Source organism: Phragmites australis, chromosome 12, assembly GCF_958298935.1.
Source record: "Phragmites australis chromosome 12, lpPhrAust1.1, whole genome shotgun sequence".
Classification (NCBI taxonomy): domain Eukaryota; kingdom Viridiplantae; phylum Streptophyta; class Magnoliopsida; order Poales; family Poaceae; genus Phragmites; species Phragmites australis.
Window position 1 is genome coordinate 20,568,993 of NC_084932.1, and position 24,042 is coordinate 20,593,034.

Sequence of the window (24,042 nt, forward strand, 5' to 3'; positions counted from 1 at the left end):
ATCCTCAAGTCAAATAACAATATAGCTCACAAGAATTGTAGCAACGTAAGGATGGGTATAAGTCTATGATTAAACATGCTTAAACATAAAGCATAACATAAAGTTCAGATCACCGTTAAATTGACATGGTTCTGAAATAAAGGTGTAGGTGATGAAAATAACAAGTCAAAACGGTAGCAACAACATAGCTACGTTTACTTGCCTTCTACCGACGATAATAGCCAACTTCAAGTGTGAGACGAAGAACCACCACCTAAACATAACCATAACTCAGCACCAACACTCCTCATAACATGCAAATACATAAAACAAAGCGCTCCTACGCCCGAAACCCTCAATTAAGACATATCGACCAAAAACAGCACACACGCATTAGTTTGACAGGAGCAGCAGTACTTATCTTTTTCGTAACTATTTTTCTACCACAGATATAATAGCAAACGAATACATTTTCGGAAATTACAGAACAAGGGCTACAACTTTTGTTGAGACGACACAATTTTCTCATGCCTCTAAGGTCTCCTAAATGACATAGCAAAACAGCCCTAGAAACCTGTCGTTAATTTCAGACAGCAGCCACCCAAACTTGTTTATCTCCCGAATTACACAACGAAAAATTCTAAAATTTTGTGGACATGTAGATAATAACACAAGATTCAACTTTTGTATAATTTTTATCTACAGAAAATATCATTATCATGGCCTAATCGAGCTCTGAACATTCAATACTGAAATCTGTCAATTGATCGATTGCAGAAAATTCAGAATAGCATAACCGGAGCTATATCAAACGAAAAATTTCATACTACACACTATTGGAAAGATTAACAAATCCTCTACAACTTCCTAGTTATTCTGAAAAACTGGTTTGGCCTCTAAGATGCCCAAAAACTGAATAGATCTATTACTGTTCAGAATCTCGCCAGAATCTGACAGCCAAATTTAAAACTTCATATCTGCTAATCTACGTAGCCAACAATTCTGAAATTTCACTTGCAGCTAGGTTTCGAAGTTAGCTACAATTTTCTAGTTGATCACTTCTACAGGAAAAATCATCTAGGTCACCGAAATATCAAGAACACGCACACTACTCAATCTGCCTGCGCGCAGAAACTCAGTTCGACCCCAAACCACAAATTCCCCTAACAAAAACCTCTCAAACCAAGATCTACCGGCCATAATCATCAACTAAAACATAAAGAACGGCAGGGAAATTGTTACCTTAGGACACCACAGCAAGAAAACTCCAAAATCCCCTAGCTCTAAACCTCCTCCTCCCCTCTTCTCCTTGATTTCCTTGCTGCCCTTCCCTTCCCCTTCTTCTCCTCTTTCTTTCTCTTCTCTCTACTGCACAAGAGCAACAGCAAGGGGGGTGGCGGCATAGGAGAGGGACGGCTAGGGTTTGGCGGGGTGGAGGGGGAAAAGAAGGGGGGGCGCATGGGCCTTTGGGGGGAGGGGCTGGGCTAACCGGCCCAAGCCCAGGTTGGCTCAGCCCACTCTCATAGTTAAAGCTTCTCTATTTTAAAGAGAAATGCACTGCTGCAATTTGCCTCACTTTCTTCTCTCTTCTTTACCGGTGAGAGCGATTCAATACTGAAAAAAACCGGAAACGACGACTTCCAATTTCCTTCCAAAATTTTAGGGCATTACATATACATGTGCGTATGCAAGTAAGAATGTGTGTATGAAATGAAGTAATTTTTGGGTTAATCAATAAGTTGATTTGGAGCTCGATGGTACTAAGGCTATGCCCACTCTATGCCTCTCTGGCATGTAGCAATGCCAGAGGGTCTAGGACCTTAATGGTACTGAGGCTATGCCTATTTCATGTCTCTCCAGCATGTAGCAATGCAGAGGTTCTGGGACCTCGATGGTACTAAGGCTATGCCTATTCCACACTTCTCCGGCATGTAGCAATGCTAGAGGGTCTAGGACCTTGACGGTACTGAGGCTATGCCTATTCCATGCCTCTTCGTCATTTAGCAATGCTGGAGGATCTGGGACCTCTATGGCACTGAGGCTATGCCCGTTCCATGCCTCTCCGGTATGTACCTATGCCGAAGGGTCTAGGACCTCGATGGCACTGAGGCTATACCTATTCCACGCCACTCTGGCATGTAGCAATGCCGGAGGGTCTAGGATCTCGATGGTACTGAGGCTATTCCCGTTCCACGCCCCTACAGCATGTCTACAGACTGAGATATTTCCGTCAACAACAGATAGAAAAAGATGAACTAGCATGATCGACATAACATCTTTCCATATTTGTAAAAAAAAAAAACATGCAACCACCAAGTCACATTCGTGAGTCCCACATTAGTTAGCGTGAAAAGAGCGCCATATAGTTACATAGCTAACTTTCATATCATCACACATAATCTTATATACCTGCACCAATGTGCCAAGTTTCACATATCCCTTTTCTCACGACTAACTTTTAGTGGTAAATCATTATCCGAGTATCAAACCACACGATGTGTGAGCCGTCGCAGCAAGGTACATAAGAAAAACCCCACACTATGGACAATCCTCCCCACAACCACAGAGGATCATCACCCTCCCACGCACACATGGCACATGCACCCACCATCCTATTTGCCCTCTCATTTAGTTATTCCCTCACGAAAAGGCCAATATATATGCCCTCACACTCCAGCCGCTCTCTCCCGCTGGTTCTAGGCTAAACCAAGCCAAAGCAGAAGGAGCACAATAAGCAGATCGCACCGTGGAGGCTAGTCTGCAGCCGTGAGGAGATCGTTCACTGAGAGAGAGTTCATGGCGGATTGGGGGCCAGTGTTCATCGGGCTGGTGCTGTTCATCCTGCTCTCCCCGGGGCTGCTGTTCCAGATCCCCGGCAAGGGCCGGACCATCGACTTCGGCAACTTCCAGACAAGCGGCCTCTCCATCCTCGTCCACGCAATCATCTACTTCGCCCTCATCGCCATCTTCCTCCTCGCCCTCGGCGTCCACATATACCTCGGCTAGTCGATCAGCGGCGGCCGTCGAGAGCACACCGCGCAGCGACGGCTGCGGCGGACTCCCCTCTGGCCGGCCAGCTTAGGTACCGTGTGTGGTGGAAGCATGTTCATCTCTGCTGTTGGTTACTTAGCATGGTGGTATACTACTGGGGGGACAGTGTGATGTGGTGATGTTCTCTGGGCATTTGTTGGGTTCGTGCTTTGCTACTATTGTCTCTGATACAATCTCATCTCATATGTGAAGTACTGATTCCATGATGGTCATGCATGATCCTTCATGTCTCTTATTAGCATGAGGTGTGTTAGTGCTGGCTAATTGAGCACTGATTTGCTTGAAATGATAACTGAGAATCGATTGCAACTCTTTGTTCAGAACTCATTTCTAATTTGAGCCCAGAATATCAGATCAGCGTATTTAATTTGAGCCGCTTTTTTCGTAGTTGAATCAACAAGTAGGAAATAGCATTATGCAGAAGTTGACGTTCCACCAAAAATATGGCCATTTAATTAATTACCACCCGTACTAATTAATAATAATATTCCTGATTCCTGTATTAGTCCTCCTAAATGCAGTTTAATTTTTACCACGGGTTGTCGTCAAGTTTGATGCGGAACTCTTTCAGATATCATTCACAAAACAGAGTAGAGACATGCAAATGGAAGCTGTAATTATAGACAAATTAACTTGATGTTCACTGCCAAAAAAAAAAACAGACGAACCACATTTGCGAATCAATCTTCATCTGAGCCATTGCTCGCTTGATCCAAGGGCCTAACATGCCCCGAATCCTTCCCCACAAAAGATTGAGTCACCTCTCAGTTTCTTCCCAGCGTAAATCTAAGCATGTTGTCATGCATTAGTTGTTGATTGTTGAAGAACGGAGAAGTGTTGGCGTCCTTGGTGTATCGAGCCACTCTCTCCTCCTTGGTCCTTTTTATTTTATTTTATTTTTCCTAAAATTATTCGACATATGCACACATGTTAAGGTCCGTTTGGAACCTAAAATATTGTCAAGTACCAATACAGCTGGGTCCAAGTGTTGGAGCAACATAATAGAGAGCGCCTATAGTAACCAATATAATATATTTTGTTTTTTTTTATTTCACTGCTCATCAGCAGCATGGTTGGAATTTTGCCGGAATAGCCACAGTAGTTCCTCGGCTCATTTCGGACGTTTTCCAGGACGGGACCACATTGTCAGGGACAAGTCACCACTCACGGCTCATCTGGTGGGACCATATTGGGACTTGGAACTTGTTAGGCCCTCTATGTACTGCAGTGCCAATACAACCATATGGGCCGAAACAACCCAAGCCCAGCTCAAACCAGCACATGTCACTAGCCTTGGACCGACCAAAACAACGCTGGCCCATCTCAACCAGCCCATTGTCAACAGCATTGGCCTGGGAAAATCTGTACTATTGCTCGCTGAATGCATCCCAGACTACGGCCATCAGGAGCCGTACGCATTGAGGGCCAATATTGCATATATGCATTTATTTTGCTACAAAATATGCACAGAAATGTACAATATTATGAACAGAACAGAATTAAATTAATCTGCTAAACAATCTGCACAACAGCCACCACCTCCATCATCCAGAGGGCAGTACTTGTCTTGACCAGTCCACTTGATCTAGAGGGCCACAGCCTGATTCTGTTACTACCAGCAATTGAGCACTCTTCAGAAACACAACAACACATTTTACACCCTACTCTGCTACTCCCAAGGGAATGGCAGTGCCTGTGAAGGATCCTCAAACACAGCATCAGGAACCAACACATGGTGACCACCACCAGATGCAAACACGGTGGTTGCAGCTTGTGACGCGGGAGCAAACCGAGCGAGCAAAGAGGCATCCTGCGCTATAACTGCGGTGGGGATTCGGGCAGGGGAGGGAGGATGCAGCGACGATGACAGAAGAGAGAGAGCACACTCGGGGTCCAGTGTGCCCGAGAGACGGTTGCATGTGCTGCTTCTAGTGCGGCTGCTATCTTGATCCAGAAGAAGACCATGGCGGGATGCGCTGAGCATGCTACCACCGTCGTGCGAGAAAGGGAACTGCTTTGGCGCCTTGAAGGTTCCTGAGAAAGAGATGGAGAAGGGTGGCTGAGGATCGACCATGTGCATGGCGTCAGAATTCTGGCCCGCTGTCGGAATTGTTCGTGGATAGATTGCAAATTCATTCACTGCCAATAAAAACAAATATGTATCATCTATTTTGTTGATTGTCTAGTGGAAATTGAGTAAGGTTTGCTAAAAAAAAGTATTTATCAGTTGAGAAAAAATCTATTGGAGTTGGCAATAAGCCAATCATAGAAGGATTTGAATGAGCATAAATAGTGCAGTTTAAAGAAAAAGATGAGGCCTCCTCACTGAAAAAAGGTGATTAGACACTCTAATTGATGTAGTTTTCTGCTATCATTAACAGAGGGATCAGAGATCCATCACTTAACAATGGCTATATATACTAAGGTTAATATGGTATCCAAATTGAACTAATAAACTCCTAGGAATAGGATTATTAAATTACCAAGATGTCCAACTTACGTAAGCTGAAATGTACAGACCTTGGTGGTATGGAAAGAGACCCCCCAGATTCGTCACATCATGATGTTGCTTTCTTCGGCGCCTATTATGGTCATCCAAACGCTTCCGACAACTTCTTTTCCCCTCGTCGAACTTAGACAGCATGTGAAACCTGCAAGTGGAGAACAATGAACCACCTTCAGGACAACTGTTTTGTACTGGTACCACAAATTTAACTTCAAACCAGAATTGTATTTCTTGCACGGAAATGCCATGCAGGATTTACAGAAATATTTCAGCTTATCTTATGAAACAAACACAAAAAAAACTAATTATCATATGTGATGAAAAATTGGTTGTGTTGAAATTGACAAAACAAAGTGATTTAGTATAATGTCATAGGTGATATGTATGTGTTGCTTAGATATGCTTATAGTAGTATGCCGGTATGCTTGTGGTAGCATGCTTTTATATGCTTGGAGTAGCATAACATTATTGATTGATATGCTTGTGGTAGCGTAGTTGTGATTTTATTATGTATGCAATAAACTCACATAAGCGATGTTGTATGGACTGATCTTGAGTCAATTTGGGAAGAACTTATGCTCGGAGTTGTTTCTCGGTTTCTTAATGTGCATGTGTTGCTTGAGAGCAAACGTGGTCGATGACGGGATTAGAACTAGGTTCAATGAGGAACTGAGGTTCAAATGATTAAGAAAGTCATGTGCAACGTTCGAGCTAGAGAACAGTTCATGTGAAGATGACGTTGCAAATGTGTGACTAGGTACGTCACGGGAGGAGTAGACGTATGCGAGGTTGTGGCAACAAGTCGGAAGATGCAATTGGACGTTGTGGTAGGACGATGCGGTCGTGGATGGCCAGATGTGATGGTGACACGAGGGAGTCATAGAGTCCAGTCTCATGAGAAGTCGGGTGCGAGGCGGAGACACATTCAGAGTTAAGAACGTGAGGCTAAGTTAGACGCAAGCACAAGCTGGACTCAGTTGTGAGTCACACAAGTACGTGTGCGAGATGGATGTGTTTACTTGGTATGGATAGTGTCTGAGTACGACATAGCAAGGCTATTGCCTTGAATGCAGCTACATGTTGCATGTGTATGCATGTGTCACCGTATAGACATGTAGTTTCCAGCTGGAGGTGATCCGAGTTACATTTGACTTGTATCTCTTGATTCCAAGTCGTGGTTGACTTGGGAGGCTATAAAAAGAAAGGGTCACATCCAGGGAAGCGACCGAGACCAAGGGGAGAATCTAGAGATGTTTAGAGAGAGATGTGTGTGGAGGCGTTTCTCGATCTAGAGAGGAATTTAAGATAAATCTGTCTAGAGAGCGTCCACAAGGATGCTATGTGTTGGGGATGGTCTCGCCTGCCCCTTTGGATACTGGAGCTAAGTCCTCAGCGTCCATTGTTTACTGATAAAGATTACAGCTATCGTGAATTTGTCATATTGCAGGAACCCTTCGGATCTGCGGAAGGTGCCTTGTGGACGCTTGGAGCCGCCGGAGTACGTGCTAGTCTCAGGGTTGGCGAAGCCAGTGTGGGGCCTTTGGAAGTTCACCAAGGGCTTTCGTTGGGCTTCGCGAGGGAATTGATCGAAGGGGCGCAGAAGGTGTTCTCGCGGGCGAAGCACTCAGCGAGCCTTCAAAGGCCAGACAAAGGCTATCGCACAGTGCTGCGAGGAGATCGACAGAGGGAGCGCTAAAGGTGCCATCGGTCACAGACTTTCGTGAGCCCGGGTGAAGGGGAGGACCATCGCTAATAGCTGAAGACCAAGAAGGGCATGATTGTAAATTAAATAGGTGGGCTTAGGGATAATACCGTATTGCTCACGAATATGCCTGGAATGTGGCAGTTTGAGGGGTATTACAGTACATTGTAACAGAGAACGGCTGAGCGTGATCTATAAATAGGGCAGCATTGTACCTAAAAAGATAGGTAGTAATTAATAGAAGTGCTTTGTTCCCTAGATCAGGTGCGCTTTCCACCAAGCCTTCGAATCTCAGCCTAGATCCGAAGGCCCACCACTTTGTTTGATTACGAAAGTTTTCAACAGTATGGATAAGTATTTTGTGAACTCATCTATGCAATGCAGATTAAGTTTCGTAAGTTGATGAGTTAGTCATCTGTTTCTCTCTCTTTGTTCTTTGTTTTGCATGTCCGATTTGGTCTTCGATTGATTTCATGTTGAAATGAGCTTCGTCTTGGTTTGATCCATCCAAAACTGTGCTAGGGTATAAGTTAAGGGTATGAAAAGTTTCATTGATTAATCTTTTGTGATTTTTGCTTTCTCACTAAGTTAGGGTTTAATCAATTCTTTGTCACCATCTGATACAGTCTACTTACAAGGTTCATAACTTTAGATCTAGATATCCGATTGACATGATTCTTGTCGGGTTAGTTTCGCAACCTTGTCTAGTTTTTGATGTTAAAATGAGGTCGATTGGAAGTACGAATTTAGATCCACATTATTTAGTAACGTATCTGCAGTCTATCTAGAGTGGAATATGAGTTTGCATTAGATTTTTTATTAGGGTGCATTGTTAATCATAAAAAATAAAATTTGACTTCCGCAATCATTCACCTCCTCTCTGATTGCCTTATTTGTGTGTAATCCGGTCTTGCAAGTGGTATCAGAGCTAAACCTTTCTAATTGATCTTAATCAGTAATTTGAAACATGACGTCAAATAGGTATTCCACAAAACCTTTCTGACTGATCTTAATCGGTGTTGATTTGCAGTTCTGGAAGATAAAGATAGAATCGTATATTCAAGCCCAGGCTTTGCAATTTGGGTGAAAGTCTACAAGCCTTATAAGACTCCAAAGAATAAATAAGTGTGCAGAACATGACCATTCAAGGACTAGGAAGAAGTGACTTTGATCGAGTTGTACATCTCAAATCGGTGTATGAGGTATAGAAAACCCTTTTGTGACTACCATGAGGGTTCATCCACCATAAAAAGTTATGTCAAGATTTATATAAGAAAGAATATATGCAATTTGAAATGAAACCTGATGAATCTTTTGATGACTTTTTTGCTCGCTTTAATAATATTCTTAACAATTTATGTGTTGTTAATGTATCATACACGGATGCTAAAAATACAAGTCAATTACTAGGAGCTTTAAACATGCTAGTTTGGGAGATGAAAGTGGCATCAATTAGAGAATCTACTATCATAGATACACTTAATTTAGATGTGCTTTATTCTAAACTGAAAACTCATGAATTGCTTATCTTTGTTAGGAGTGCTAATAAATCAATTGTTTTGGTCTCTCACCTAACATGTCTCATATTGAGTCTTCTTTATCAAGCTTTACATTATCTTTTTTCTTCACTAACCGATTTCAGAAAAAAAAATTAACACTACTCTCTACTCGTTTTTCTAAAGCTTCGCAGAATGTGAGAATGAAGAAGACAGGCAGTAGAGGTCCTCAAAGATGCTATGAGTGTGGTGATCTCAACCATATTCGTCCAAATCATCCTAAACTTGCAGATAAAGTATCAAAGGAGGAGAAAAAATGTTCATACAATGAGAAGAAAAAGAGTTTTCTCAACCATAAGATTGTGCATCAAGTACTCTTAGCGCTTGAGCAAGTCAACTTCAGCGATGTGGACTTAAAGAGCAGCGAAGATGACATAACATTGAAGGGTGTGACAATGTGTGGTTTGACAAGATTGTATATTATGGCAAACAACAAGGAAAACTTCTCAAAGGATGAACTTGACAACGAAGGATATGAGCTAGAACCTTATGATGATTTGTCTAATGTTTGTGTTCGTCTTGGTATGTTTTTAGATAAATGAACCAAGAAAATCAATACATGATGTTTTAATTGAATCTATAAATTCTAAAATTGCGAGATTCAAAATTTTGATTCCTGATGATGATACATGCAAATCGTATGAGTTAATTTATTACGAGCTTACTTCTCTTAGAAATATTCATTCTTCAATTCTTGAGAAACTTAAAAAAAATTGAAAAGAATGAGAAACTTGCTACATTGAATTGCAAACAAATCAAAGATGCTAATTGTTCTACTTCTGATTTATTTGATTCAATTTTTTGTTTAAATGCTTAATTCTTGAATGAAGTTGCATGATGCTAAAAGTAGAGTTTCTCAAATAACAAATAACATGAATGTTGCTTATGATAAGTGTTTGGCTCTTTCGAAACAAGTTGATTACTTAAAAGAGACTTTACAAAACTTTTCTAAGGAGGAAAATCTAAACATGATTTTGAATTCATCTAAGTCGATCACATGTAAGAAGGATTAGGTTTTAATCCTTATGCTCATTTTAAGTTACATGCTCTCACTATAGTTATAGCTCTTGATAGTGAAAATTTTAAACACTTACTGAAACTAACAAGGTTGTTTTTAAGTTTGCTGATTTATTATTTTCTACTATGATAAATACATATGTAGCTTCTTGTTCTAAAATTAAATATTATGTTAAGTACACTTGCACTTATTGTATTAGAGATGTACATCTAGTAAATTTTTACTTTAGATTAGCTGAATAACTAAGAAAAACAGTTTAAAGAAAGGTCTAATTTGAGAAAAGAGTGTTTTATTCTTCATAAAGTTGTGGCAACTCATTTTGTACCTCAGGTGAATTATTCACCATTTGTTGGTAGATACATAGGAAAAGCTAAAGTTGATTTTGCTCATAAGATCACTATGTTATTGGTGTCGTGTCTACTCATGTTATTGCTCAGGTGTCTCAGTACTTGATTTTTAAATACTTTATCGCTAACCATAGTACTAAGACCTCGATATTTTTTATTGCTAAGTAGGCTTCTTGCGTAAGGATGGAGAACATATGGCTAGTAGATTCTGAATTCTCACACCACATGTCCGGAGATAAAAAAAATGGCTCTCCCTCGAATGTACATCTCGTGCTGGAAATATTACTTTTGGATAGGTTTCTTCTATTGCTATTGCAGCAAAAGTTACAATGCAAGTAAGTGACAATTTTAAATTCATAGATATTGATTTTGTTAAGAACTTAAACTTTAGCTTGCTTTCTATCTCAGAAATGATTGATGAAGATCTTGAGGTTTGCTTTAAGAAAAGTGAGTGCAAATGTTGGATGTTTTACGCTATCTAGTTTTTAGAATCTCATGCTTTGGAAGAGTTTTTAGCTGGTTTTGATATATCGCCTTCTTCTAAACTTATGTCAGTTACAAATGATTCTAAAGATTTTATTATTTTAGTATCGTAGACTTGGTCACGTTAGCCTTGATCATCTCACTAGTAAGTTAGTTTGCTCTTCTTGTATAGTAAACATAGTAAAATTATTTCAGGTTCACATCCACATCTTACCATTGCTATGACTAATGTGTCTGGTCAATTTTTACACCATGATACTGTTGGTCCATCTAGAGTTTAGTCTTTAGAGGTAGATACTATATGTTTGTAATTGTTGATGATCACTTTAGATATTTTAGATTTATTTTAAGCCATCTAAAGATTAGGCTTTTTATCATTTAGAAGTCAAGTTCTTAGATTGTCTATTGATCACCTAAGATCATAGAGAGCGATTAGAAATGATAATGAAAATTAATTTAAGAATTATTTTTATCACTTTTGTGATGAAAAAATAATTGAGCATTAATTTTCTTCACCTAAAGTACCTCAACAAAACGGTGTAGTTGAAAGAAAGAATAGAACTTTGATTGAGATGACTAGGATAATGCTAGATGAATTTCACACTCATAGTAAATTTTGGGCCAAAGCTAAATCAACTACATGTTATGTTTTAAACCGTGTTTACTTGAGATCTAAATTGGGTTTTGGTTTGGACATAAAACTAGGAAATCTCATTTCAGAGTTTTTTGTTATAAATGTTTTGTGCTGAAATAGAAAATTTATATAAATTTAAAGCTAGATCAACTGATGGTTTTTTCTTGGATATCCGACTTGTACTCGTGACTACTGTGTGCTTGTTTTAGATACTAATAAAATTGTTGAAACTTTGCTAGGGCATCAAGTTAAGGGTTTGAAAGGTTTCATTAATTAATCTTTTTGTGATTCTTGCTTTCTACGAAGTTAGGGGTTAATCAATTGTTTGTCACCATCTCACACATTCTGCATTTGGGCGGTCATAACTTTAGATCTAGATACCCAATTGACATGATTCTTATCGAGTTAGATCCATAACCTTGCCTAGTTTCTGGTATTAAAATTTGAGGTCAATCGGAGTTACGGATTTTGATTCACATCATTTTTAGTAATGTATATGCAATCTGTCTAGAGTTTTAATTGGATTTTTTTATTTGGGTGGATTTTTAATCATAAAAATTAGAATTTAACTTCCGCAATCATTCACCTCCCCTCTGATTGCCTTATTAGTGTCATTGGTCCTACAACTAAATTTCTCATAAAGATAGGAAAAGTTTATCGCTGGCTTGTTATGTTTTCTGACTTTATATGTTATGCATGCCACTACTTTGTTAGGATTTAACAAGCAAATACTTTTCGTAACCAAGTCCGGAGAGTGTCTAAAGGTGCTACATGACTTCTATTTTCATAATTTGTAACCACCGGAGCTAGAAGTACAACATACTTAAGTTTTGCTGCCATCATGTCAGGTATTTGTCAAATTTGATGTCCAAAGCTTATGTAGTTGATAATTGGTGATCCTGAAAATGTCACTTGTGGATAATTTGATATCTCATTCATAATTATGTGCAGCTAGTCTTTGGATAATTTATAATCATTCCCATGGCCCTATTGATAATTAGCCATCTATGATTTTGTTATATCAGCACAACTATTCTTTGTTACTTCCTCAATCTAGCTTGTGTTAACTTGGTATATATAGCACAAATGATGGATCAATCACATTGAAGCCCAATGGGCACTATATAGAGAGGTTCAAGAGGGAAATGATAGGCCTAGGAGATTACTCTAATACTCTTAACTATTATACCCTTAAGACCCCCCTCTCAAATGTAATGTGAATGCAATGATGTTGCATTTCAAGAGTTGACACTAAGCATTAGACTTAAAAGAATGAAACCTCCGAGGTCCGATATTGAAGATGGTGTTGAAACATGCAACTCTCGAACAACGTCAATGTAAAACAAACACCTGCACAAGAGGGTACTACCTTCACCATCCGTACTTCAGCAAATACCTTCAAATATGAATCTTGCTTTGGAGACTTCGAACACAATGAGAATAGTGAGATGTGTCAAATCAAGCCAAAAGGGAAATAGAGAAATCACTGTTGCGACATGGCAAGCAATGAGACAATATCATGATGACGACAAAGACAACCATTGGTCATGACATGTAGCAAGATGGCTACAAAAGGACCAAGAGCAAAAAGGTCACATCAACGACGACAATGATGGAATTAGCTAAATCGATAGGACTCAGCTAACCACAAAACAAAAGAAAAAATTGGCTAACTTGGTAGAATTTTGTGGACGCGCGTGGCCAAGACGAACTAAAAAGGTGCAACAAACTTAAATTGACTCAACGGAAACAAAGACTAACTAAGATGCTAGGCAACAGTATGCAGCTAGGATAGGAAAAGCAACAATGAAGACAACCTATAAGCAACAAGCAACAACCACTAGCAGGATATTTGGATGGAGTGATGGACACAGCAGAAACATGACTCGACATACTAGAGATACTAGCAGCAGCAAATGGAATCATCAACAACAAGCAATAGAGTAGACACCTCCCCATGCAATAAAGGAAGCAAGATACCCCCTCTATTCTCATGAGCACAAATAGCAGCACCTGAATACCTCCCCGTGCAGCAGAAAGCAATAGACTGAAAAGCAGGCAGAGCAGCTCGGCTAATGCGCATGACCGTATATCTGACGGCACTGAGGGGCCACGGACGAGCGACCATGAGCATCAACGGGTGGAGCAATGCAGAGCACCCATGACGGGCGGGCAGATATAGCTGATAACGATGGCGTAGTCGTCGAAGCAGCACACGAGGGCGTCGCGGTCGCCGACGTGTTGCTCGACATTGTAGATGACAATTCCCTCAGGGAGGGTTACGTGCAGGAGGACGTTGCTGATAGAGAGGTTAGCACAGTGTCGCAGTAAAGGAATTGCCCAGTGTACATGCCCTTGGCGGCAATGAAGAGCTCCTTCTAGTGCTTGTAGCGGAAAGGGTGTCGGAAGGTGACACAAGAAAGCGACGTGCCACAACCAGGGTCATGCACGATGTCAGTGATGTTGCCCTTGAGGTAGCCACTACGCTCGCCAACGACGAGCGGATGAAAGCAAGCGGGGCCCTTGTTGTGGTGAGCGTGCAACTTGAACACCGACCCCGTCGTGCCCTTGCACTTGTGCACGGATCACGCGGCCCATCTCTTCTTCGACTAGTGGTGACGACTCTTTGTCCCAGTGACAGGTGAAGACAGTAGGAGATGGCAGGTCGCAAATCGATGGCAAAGGGCCACGATGGGCGGACGACGGCACCACAACGGATGAATGGCGATTGACGGGTAGTGCAGAGGGTCACGATGGGATCCACGACAAGTGGACAGCAGCACCACAGTTGATAGGTGAATGTCCAATGACGACTGGAAGACAGATGGCCCGCGACAGACGAGCGGATGATGGATGGCCACGACAGTGGCTAGATGCGTGACGACGAGGATCAGTAATGGGAACGACTGAAGACGAACTAAAATAGGATAGTAGTGGTGTCGAAAAAAGATGGGTCGTGGGTAGATGGAGACCTAACCCTAACCAGTCTCTAATGCCATGTTAACTTCGTATAAATAGCACAAATGACGGATCAATCATATTGAGGCCCAATAGGCACTGTATATAGAGGTACAAGAGGGAAATCTTAGAACTAGGAGATTACTCAAATACCATTGACTATTATACCCTTAACAGCTTGAAGACGTATCAATAGGGAGGGTTACTTTTGATATGCAGTATTTGGTGCCTATTCTAGTGAACCTTTAGTAAAACTAGTAAACCAGACCACCGACTAATTTATATGGGGTAGGAAAATAAAGCATAAGTGTCCATACGTACAATAATACAATTGTTATGATTATGGATTTTAAAGCTCCAGAGTCTAATTGATCAAACAAGTATCCTAGTGGAGACAAGGAGGTATTTTAGCAACCAATTTTTGGGTATTTTGCCACTTCTCTTATATCTTATCAAATAATGATAAGATCAAACAAAAGCCACATGAAAAGAAATGAAAGGGAAGAACAATTTGATCCAATCAAAGAACCACCAAGCCTTAGGAAATTCTTGACCAAAAAAAATTGTGAACTATCTTCTTAGTTCTTAAATCGAAATGGACAGAGGTTTTTAGGTCACCCTACAATAGGGCAATGTAAAGGTACGAATATGTGAAAAAACACAAAACAACGACATGTATTGGAAGCGTGCACAAAACACTTTAAGAAGCAAAAAGGTCGAGGTTGTTTAGATCTATTGGTATAATCCTCGCCCACATGGCGCAACTTTAATGGTCATTAGAAGATGCTGATGACAATTTTGGTGTTGAATATGATCTTGAGTTGAATGTACTTAGCTTTATCAACAGAAGTGTGTCAATATATGGATAGTCTTGTTCACACTTCACTTAAACACAAGTCTTTTGCAATTCTCAGTTGTCAAAGGTAGTTTGTGTATGATGATATATATATACACAGTGAATTTCACCCTTTTGGTCCTACCTCAAGAAGACCATGAAAATGGTCATGAAAAGAATATAATATCAATGCAAAATCAATCCTCTATGACACAGCTTGGAGCTAAATTTGATCCATGTATAGAGAAATAAAAAAGGAAAACTAATTATTTACTGGCACTTTTTTTTGCTTCCCCTATTTCAATTTTAGAATTGAAATTTGTAACATATTTGATCCTCTCATACCCATCAAACTAATATTTTCAGAACTTTTTTTAAACTATTTTTATGATGCATGGATGTATGGGATAATTGCGCATCCCTCCCCAAAAAAACATTAATAAGTTCCTTTGGCATGCATGTGGTAAAACGACTTGTAACTCCAAAAATTTGATGAACTATTAATCAAAAATATCGTATATGGAAAAAAAACTTCAAAAAAATGTATATTTTCTGTAACATATGTGCTATAAATTAATTGCTAATTTCTGCATCAGGGACAGTGAAATGCATTAACAACATATACTAGGGAATAGAGGGGTCTCTGGGAACAACATAAAAAACCATGTCATTAACTTAATTTTACAGTGGATCTTCCTCATCTTTGGGAACATACCACCCACTCAATCTAGATTATCACTTGGCACCAATATAAGAGGTACATGCCACCTAGTTCCAATATTGATGTACATGACACCTATTTAGATTACACATAAGAGGTGAACAAAATCCATAAGATAATAATCATACATAGGATCAATGGTGTGAAGTGATTGAGAATTGGAAGCACCAAGTTTCTGCTAAGATGTTAAACAAAATGACAGATTTTCCCTCTGGCTTGCCAATTAAAGTTCCTACAATCTTAGTAGAAAACTAGCTTTGGGATCAGACCATTCAACTAAGCTCCCGTTTGGCAGAGCTCTAGCTTTAAGAATTCTTGGAGATGGGTATTCCGACTTCCAGAAATTCTTAAAGTTGGAGCTAGGAACAAATTGGTGATATTTGAGTGAGCTATCTTGTTCGCATTTTAGACAAAAACTAAAGGTATAAACCACATTATTTTAGCTTACAAACTCCATATCCAGCATAAATTTCGAGGCTGGAGCTTTGCCAAACAGACCCTAGAGCTATTAAGTCGAGTAGGCTTTGAGATTCCTTCAGTTCTGTCGGCGATTGCTAAATCATCGGTATAACAAAGTTTTTGAAGAATAGGGGGATGTTTTGAGTAAACAGGTCACAAGGGAAACACATAGGGGTTTTAGACAGGTTCAGGATAATAACCATATGTCTGTTTTGCCTTTTATTGATCTAAAGCCTGTTACAAGAAGGTAGCTAGCCTAGATAGATCTAAACATAGTCGACGACTTCTTCCTTAGCTTATGTTGGCTTTTATGAGCTTGTGGAACTCGTACCGCTTGTGACGACTTGTTCTCGTCTTCCCTAGGGTCCCTCGGTACCGTATATATATGGGGGTGGTGTACGTCTTCTGGACTCTTCTTTCCAATTCTTGGAAGTATCATTTCCTGTTACGGGATGCCTTGAGTACATACGAGTAGTTTTTTTCTTCCAGAGATCTCTTTTTACAAGATAAAGATATCCTGAGAATTATGGGAAACACTAAGGTGACCGGATATAGTAACTAACTATTATTCATCGTCAAGTTCCATTAACTAAAAGGCATTGATAGTTTTGTTCTTGGAAGACAGAGCACAAATATCAAATAAACAACTTCAATATATGGAATCAAATATTGGTGGAAACCTAAATTCACTAGTTTTTCCATCGAGATGCATCCTAAAAAGCTGAGCGTCGGTACAGCTTCGGAATTGAAACTTCCGAATGCAAGATCTCTTTTCAATCAAAATTGTCCATAACATTCCATGTTCGTGGTTTATTTAGAGATTAAGAAATAGTGTAGCTTTCAGATGATAAAATAATCTACTTATTCACCAATAAGTCTGCTTAAAACATTTGGGGGACTTATCTTTGATATCCAAGTCAAAATAAGACAGTGCATGCTATCAAGGTTCTTTTCTGAGTAACTGGCAACCATGGTCCGGTCAAAGGGCTAATGTCAGTTCCTCTCTGTTCTTCGATTCTGACGACGTTGCTCGTTCATACTGTACTTTAACTTCAATTTTGTACTGCTTTCAGCAAAATTTCCTCCTCTCAGTATATTTTTTTTTTTTTAAAGTCAATTGGCCCACTTGAAAAGGAAACCAAGCTTCAAATACTCTGAGAAAACAAACAATTCCACACAATCTAAGTTCAACTTCTCTTTGCTGCTGTCAGACGATTGCACAATAGTCCAGTATGTAACAGGGAATCAGGGAGAAGAAGCCTTCCGAAACAGGAGGAAATTTAAATCAACCAAACCAAGCTGTGAGCTAATTTTTCAGTTTCAGAAACTTCAAGGATAATAACCCATGAAATAACCTCTATGCTAAGTTCGAGGCCTTCTTTCTATCACCATCAGCAACAATAAACTCTAACCATTCAAGATCAGATCATGTGAAATAGCTTACTATTTGGTTGCTCGGAATCAGGGATGGTTCACGAAAAGTTGCATCTCAGCACAGTTGTGCGCTCTGACTGAGCGCACAGCTGAAGAAACTTCAACACTTCATCAATCATAAGAAAGATTCTGCATGATGTTGGATATCCCATAGAAAAACTAAACCCTACTCAAGCAAGTCAGTTGTCCACACCATTAATTCTTTAAGTAGTACCAATAGGACTAAATTAATCGGCCTCACAAGACCCTAAGTGCCACCAAATTACCAACCCAATTGTTTAATTGTCAACGAATAGCATCGGAGAGATTAAACAATCAGCATGCCACCAGATCCTAAACGCCACCAAATTATCAAACCAATTATTTAGCTAGCCAGCTGGAGACGAAACTAGACATGAAACTTTCCCCCTAAGTCTGCCCACCAAAATACTCCCTCAATTCCCCCAACCAGTAGTAACCAGATGGGGACCAAACACACACACAGTTATTAACCAATGACCTCATCAGCATAAGAATTCTTGAATAATTGGATGAGTGAACCGCCGTGTTTAAGGATTGGATGGCTCCTTACCGGCTGCATTGTTGGCAGAACCGCTGCTCCTGGCCGCTGACGACCACCACTGGCGTCTTGGAGTGCGCCTCGCAGACCTTGTGCCGCCGGTGGTACTCGCGGCAGCGGCTGAGGTCGGACCGGCACCCGTCGACGGAGCAGGCCTCCACGCCGCTGCCGCCGCCCGCCGCGCGTGCCCTCCTCCCTGCTCCCGGCACCCCCACCGGCCGCGCGCGCTGGACGAGGTCGACGGTGAAATCATGGAGCCGCGCCTCAGCGACGGGGGAGGTGGAGGAGGACGGGCGAGCGAAGGACACCATGGTCGGACCGGGGTCCGCCACCGCGCCCCAAGACGTCGCCCCGGAAACCGATGCCCAGTCCATGCCGCCAGCCAAGAAAAGCCGCCGCCCTGTTCCCAACAAAGAAACTGTCAATTGCGGCATGGGGACAACGAAAATTCCGGGATAAAATCCTGCAACAAACTAGCCAAGATGTCCAGAAAGCCATGATTCCGGCCTCACGCGACCTCAGGGGTTCCTCGTCCAGGCACGAACTACTCATGGCGCGACACCAATGGCAGCAATTCAAGTGGAAACAAGCGTAGGATTGAATGAGACAGAAAGGAGAGCTGCACATACGATCGGAGGAAGACGAGGAGGCAGCAGCACAGTGGAGTGAGGCGGGGCAGGTGGGGAGCGAACAGTGTAGGTGGGGATATATATGGGCGGAAAGCATGGATCTTGGCCGTGGCACGCGACGCAGGCAGAGGCCGGCAGGGAGCGAAGAAGCAAATGAGTGATCTGATAGCCCCCGCCCCGACCTCCCGATTCCCGTCCTGATCCGAAACACGGTTCCCGGCCCCGCTGGATCCCCGATTTCCATCGGGTCCTGTGGGAGAGACAGGTGACAGCCTGACTGCCTGAACAGAGAGCCTCAACAACAAGCCAACAAATAATCCAGTCATCTAGACGTGTGTACAGACACGGAACTATCATCCATCTCACAGACAACAAAGCTAGTAGTGCACAGACACAGAGCTACAGAAGCTAATAATCCATCACTCCATCTCATCTCAAATTCTCAACCAACGAACGCAGTCCAAAACGAAGAAGAAAGAGCAAATCAGCAAAAGCACATAATAGCACAGCGCAGCAGCAGCATACATGATAGATCAAAATTCATAGTTTTAAATACAATAGCAAATAAAAACTTAGGTGATCTCAAGTTATCAAGTCTCAACATGCATTAAAAACGATAGCAACTAGAATCCATAGATCAGACATGTCTTTTACCAAATCAACATGAATTTAGGAAGGTACTATAGATCACAAATTAGAATTCATAGTTCAACAGATGATAGCAACTAGAAACTTAGATATAGATAATTAAGTGGTATAAGCACAGTTGTCAGGCTGCTGGTGCTGACTGTTGTCGGTAACACGGGAACCAGGGGCCTCGAGTCTTTAGGCTAGGACAGCAGAGTGTCACGTGGTGCCTTCCCTCGGGGACTTTTCTCCGAGGTCCGAGAAGACTAAGTTTCGAGAGAGAGTGCTCGGGGTTATGAACAGTGGTCCTCGAGTACCCGAGTTCTCCGAGGACCCGAGAAGTACAAGTTCCAGGAGAGGGTGCTCGGGGCCATGAACAGTGGTCCCCGAGTACCCGAATTCCCCGATGACCCGAGCAAACACAGATCCGGGAGAGGGCGCTCGGGGCCATGAACAATGGTCCCCGAGTGCCTGAGTTCCCCGAGGACTAAGAAAAGGCATATCCGAGAGAGAGTGCTCGGGGCTATGAACAGTAGTCCCCGAGCACTCACAGTTCCCCGAGGACCTGAGAAGTCCTTCGCCGGTGGTCCCCACGGGGGCTCAACGGTGAGGTGTCAATTAGTGAAAGGCCCGATGCTGCATTTAAGAGGGAGCATGGCCTGTCACTTCCAACCACTTCCCCCATGCCTGCTGTCAGTCCCTGCCACTGCCTGGCAGGGAGGCGTGGGAACATTTAACGCGACGGGTCCCATCGTGCGTCATCCGACGCGCCTCGGGATATCGACGCGGGGCTCGAGGCATATCGCCTGCCACTCTGCTGTGTCAGGCTCGCTCTGACCGGGCGGGCACGCGGGGTTGCTCGGTGGCTGCCCGGTGGGTCCTCCCCGCAGCGCCCGCTGAAAAGCGGGATGATGACGACAGGACCAGACGGGGGCGCAGTTTCAACCCCCGTCACATCAAACTGCAGCCCATGATGGTTGTTTTTCATTGATGGCGCCTTGAAACTCACGCCTTCCTTTCTGGGCACGCCAAATCCCCTCCGACGGTATAAAAGGAGGCGGTGCATCCCGACGGTGAGGAGAGATCGCACAGAAGATAACGACTTCTTCAGGACCGAGACAAGCTGACGAAGAACAAGAAGCACAAAACTCTAGACTTAGACAAAAACCCTTGTAACACCAGAGATCCTCAGAGAGGCATTTCAAGAGCATTTATAGCATACACACAAGAAGTAGGGTATTACGCTCTATGCAGCCCGAACCTATCTAAAATCCCTGAGCATTTATTTCCTCTAGCATCCGGTCATCCGTCCCACCTGCATCTCATTTACTTTCATTTATTTCACGTACGGGGTAGATTCAGAATCATCCCCCCGGCCGAATCTCAAAGGGGTCCCTCCGGATCCCCGCTTGTGGAGTTCATCCTCCGACAGCTGGCGCGCCAGGTAGGGGGGTTGCATCCTGATCGCAGGCCGGCACGCCGGGCGGCTGCCGACAGAAGGCCCGCTCCCGCGAGGGCACCCGCTACCCCGAGGGCTCCCGCTCCCGCGAAGCCCGAACCGGGAAAGTGGTGCGAGATCCACCAGACTGATTGGCACGACCTCACAGAGTGCTGGTCGGTCAAAGGCCTTATCGAGTGGTGCCAGAAGGAGCGCGAGGAGCGCCGCAAGGGCAGCGACGACAGAGCCGCCCCCGAGAACCAAGAACTCGGGTTCCAAGAGCCCGAGCACACCGTCTCCTTCATCGACGGGGGCGCGTACACTCCCTCCTCTCGTCGTTGCATCAAGACAATGCGGCGCGAGGTGTGCTCGGCCACCCCGAGCACAGCGGCCGCAAGGCCCCTGAAGTGGTCGAACACCCCGATCACCTTCAGTTTGGTGGACCACCCGACGAGTACTGCAGGGGTGGGGCGACTACCACTGGTAGTGTCCCCCATCTGCAATGTAAAGGTAAGCAGAGTGCTGATCGATGGGGGTGCAGACCTAAACCTCCTATCCCAGGAGGCCTTCAAGAAGCTGCAGGTGCCTTCCAGGCACCTAAAGCCGTCGCTCCCCTTCTACGGGGTGATACCGGGGCACACTCTGCCCCTCGGGCAAGTCAAGCTGCCCGTCACATTCGGGAGCGGGGACAATTTTCGGATGGAGAACGTCATCTTCGATGTCGCGGAAGTCCCTCTCCCCTACAACGCCATACTCGGGTGCCCGACGCTCGCCCGGTTCATGGTGGTCACTCACTATGCCTACCTCACGGTCAAGATGCCGGGCCCCACAGGTCCCATCTCTGTGCCCATCGAGACTGGCAGCACCGTCTTCATCCAAACCCCGACTCGCCGCCGATGCCTCCATCCCCACGAAGGAGGTCGTGGTGGGCGAAGACTTATCCCAAATCATTCGAATCGGTGGTGACCTAGGCGACAAATAGGAAAACGCACTCGTCGCCTTCCTCCGGGCTAACGTCAACGTGTTTGCATGGTAGCCGTCCGATATGCCTGGGATCCCTAGGGAGGTGATCGAGCACCACCTAGCTGTGCGCCCCGACGCATGGCCAGTGAGACAGAAGGTCCGGCGGTAGGTGCTTGAGCACCAGGAGTTCATCCGGAAGCAAGTCAGCAAGCTCCTCGACGCCGGCTTCATCCGAGAGGTCCTCCACCCAGAGTGGCTGGCAAACCCAGTCATCGTCCCGAAGGCCAACGGCAAGCTTCACATGTGTGTCGACTACACCGACTTAAACAACGCTTGTCCGAAAGATCCTTTTCCTTTACCCCGCATAGATCAAATTGTAGATTCCACTGCGGGATGCGATCTTCTGTGTTTTTTAGATGCAAATTTGGGTTATCACCAAATCCGCATGGCCAAACAAGACGAGGAAAAAACTTCTTTTACTACCCCGGTGGGGACCTATTGTTATGTCTCAATACCTTTTGGTTTGCGCAACATTGGGTCGTCATTCCAGCAGGCCATGCGCATCACCCTTGATTCGCAGGTTGGCCGCAATGTCGAAGCTTACATCGATGACATCATGGTCAAATCCCGAGACCGCGCCACCCTGCTGGAGGACTTAGCCGAGACTTTCAATAGTCTCTGCATTACCCGCCTGAAGTTCAACCCCGAGAAGTGCGTCTTCGGGGTACCGGCGGGTAAGCTCCTCGGTTTCTTGGTCTCGAGTCGAGGAATTGAGGCCAATCTGGAGAAGATCCGGGCCATCGAACAGATGCGTCCCCCGGCTCGACTCAAGGAAGTCCAGCGTCTCGCTGGCTGCATGGCGGCCCTGGGGTGCTTCATCTCCAAGCTCAAGGAGCGAGGGATCCCTCTCTTCAAACTCCTGAAGAAGACCGGTCACTTTGACTGGACACCGGAGTCCGAGTAGGCCTTCCAAGACTTGAAGAAGTACCTCGCCTCACCACCCGTACTGGTGGCCCCCCTTAGAGGGCGAGCCTTTATTGCTCTACATCTCGGCCACCCCTCAGGTCGTGAGCATGGTACTGGTGGTGGAGCGTGACGAGTGCTCGGGGCAAGGTGCTGGGTCCGAGCTCCCGGTTGCCCCCGAGCAGCCTTCAATTCTCAGGGCTCCTCCCGAGTAGGGAGTCGAGCCCGAGACCTCGGCTCCTCCCGACCAGGGAGTCGAGCCCTAGAGCCCGGCCGGCCCTGACCACTGCGCCGAGCTCGGGGGCTGTGACAAGCCCTCGGGCGAGGCCTCAGTCCGGGCCTGCCGCATACAGCGATCGGTGTACTTCGTCAGTGAAGTCCTCCAAAACGCCAAGACAAGATACCCTCAGGCCCAGAAGATGCTCTATACCGTACTCGTCGCTTCTAGGATGCTGCGCCACTACTTCCAGGCGCACAAAGTCTCAGTGGTGACCACATACCCACTGGGGCCGATCCTCCGAAATCGAGAAGGCACTGGGCGTATCATCAAGTGGGCAGTGGAGCTAGCGGAGTTCGATCTGCACTTCGTAAGCCGCCAGGCGATCAAGAGCCAGGCTCTGTCTGACTTTTGTGGCGGAGTGGACACCGGTCCCCGAGATTGACAATGAAGAGATTTCCGTATACCCCGGGCAAGATGGGCCCAGGTACTGGGTCATGCACTTCGACGGCTCCCTCACGCTGAAAGGCGCGGGGGCTGGAGCGGTTCTCACCTCCCCAACGGGTGAAGTACTCCAGTATGTCGTGCAGCTGTATTTCCGAGCAACCAACAAATGGCGGAGTATGAGGGCCTCATCGATGGCCTCCAAGCAGCGGTGGGCCTCAGGATTCGGCGCCTGCTAGTCAAGGGAGACTCCCAACTGGTGGTCAACCAAGTATCCAAGGAATACCAGTACGCGGATCCTTATATGGCGGCGTATGTGGTGGAAGTCAGGAGGCTGGAGAGGCACTTTGACGGCCTGGAGCTACAATACATACCTTGCCGCGACAATGCTCTGGCCAATGACCTCTCTCGCCTGGCCTCTACCCGGGCGCTCGTCCCAGCCGGAGCCTTTGAAGAAAGGCTCACATGGTCATCCGTCCTGCCTGCCGACCAGGATGAAGGGGAACCCTCGAGCCTAGT

General features: G+C 44.3%; 2 protein-coding genes and 1 pseudogene across 3 annotated transcripts; 1 reads left to right on the top strand and 2 right to left on the bottom strand.

Annotated features, from left to right (window-relative positions):
• Positions 1-2,637: 2,637 nt before the first annotated feature.
• LOC133886900 (uncharacterized) lies at positions 2,638-3,341 on the top strand. Its single transcript, XM_062326812.1, has one exon. The coding sequence runs from the start codon at positions 2,776-2,778 to the stop codon at positions 2,983-2,985; it is 210 nt and encodes a 69-aa protein (XP_062182796.1). The 5' UTR covers positions 2,638-2,775; the 3' UTR covers positions 2,986-3,341.
• Positions 3,342-4,299: 958 nt separating this feature from the next.
• Positions 4,300-19,130, bottom strand: LOC133887390 (putative squamosa promoter-binding-like protein 19). Of its 2 annotated transcripts, none has more exons than XM_062327326.1 (4): positions 18,872-19,130; positions 18,255-18,642; positions 5,551-5,681; positions 4,300-5,064 (listed from the first exon to the last, which is right to left on the bottom strand). In XM_062327326.1, exons 1-4 carry the CDS (start codon positions 19,113-19,115, stop codon positions 4,700-4,702), a joined length of 1,128 nt encoding a protein of 375 aa, XP_062183310.1. In that variant the 5' UTR covers positions 19,116-19,130; the 3' UTR covers positions 4,300-4,699. The 2 variants fall into 2 exon arrangements, with proteins under 2 accessions (XP_062183310.1, XP_062183309.1); XM_062327325.1 differs by having other exon boundaries at positions 4,300-5,169.
• Positions 13,410-13,874, bottom strand: LOC133887212 (large ribosomal subunit protein uL2y-like; annotated as a pseudogene).
• Positions 19,131-24,042: the final 4,912 nt, after the last annotated feature.

What these genes read in the sequence shown, in the direction of transcription:
- LOC133886900 (XM_062326812.1), top strand. Translation starts at nt 2,776, where the DNA reads ATGGCGGATTGGGGGCCAGTGTTCATCGGGCTGGTGCTGTTCATCCTG.
- LOC133887390 (XM_062327325.1), bottom strand. Translation starts at nt 19,115, where the DNA reads ATGGAAATCGGGGATCCAGCGGGGCCGGGAACCGTGTTTCGGATCAGG. An exon ending in TTCTGCCAACAATGCAGCCG is followed by an intron (nt 5,682 to 18,254) that starts GTAAGGAGCCAT and finishes CTCCACTTGCAG; the next exon opens with GTTTCACATGCTGTCTAAGT. An exon ending in TCTCTTTCCATACCACCAAG is followed by an intron (nt 5,170 to 5,550) that starts GTCTGTACATTT and finishes TTTTATTGGCAG; the next exon opens with TGAATGAATTTGCAATCTAT.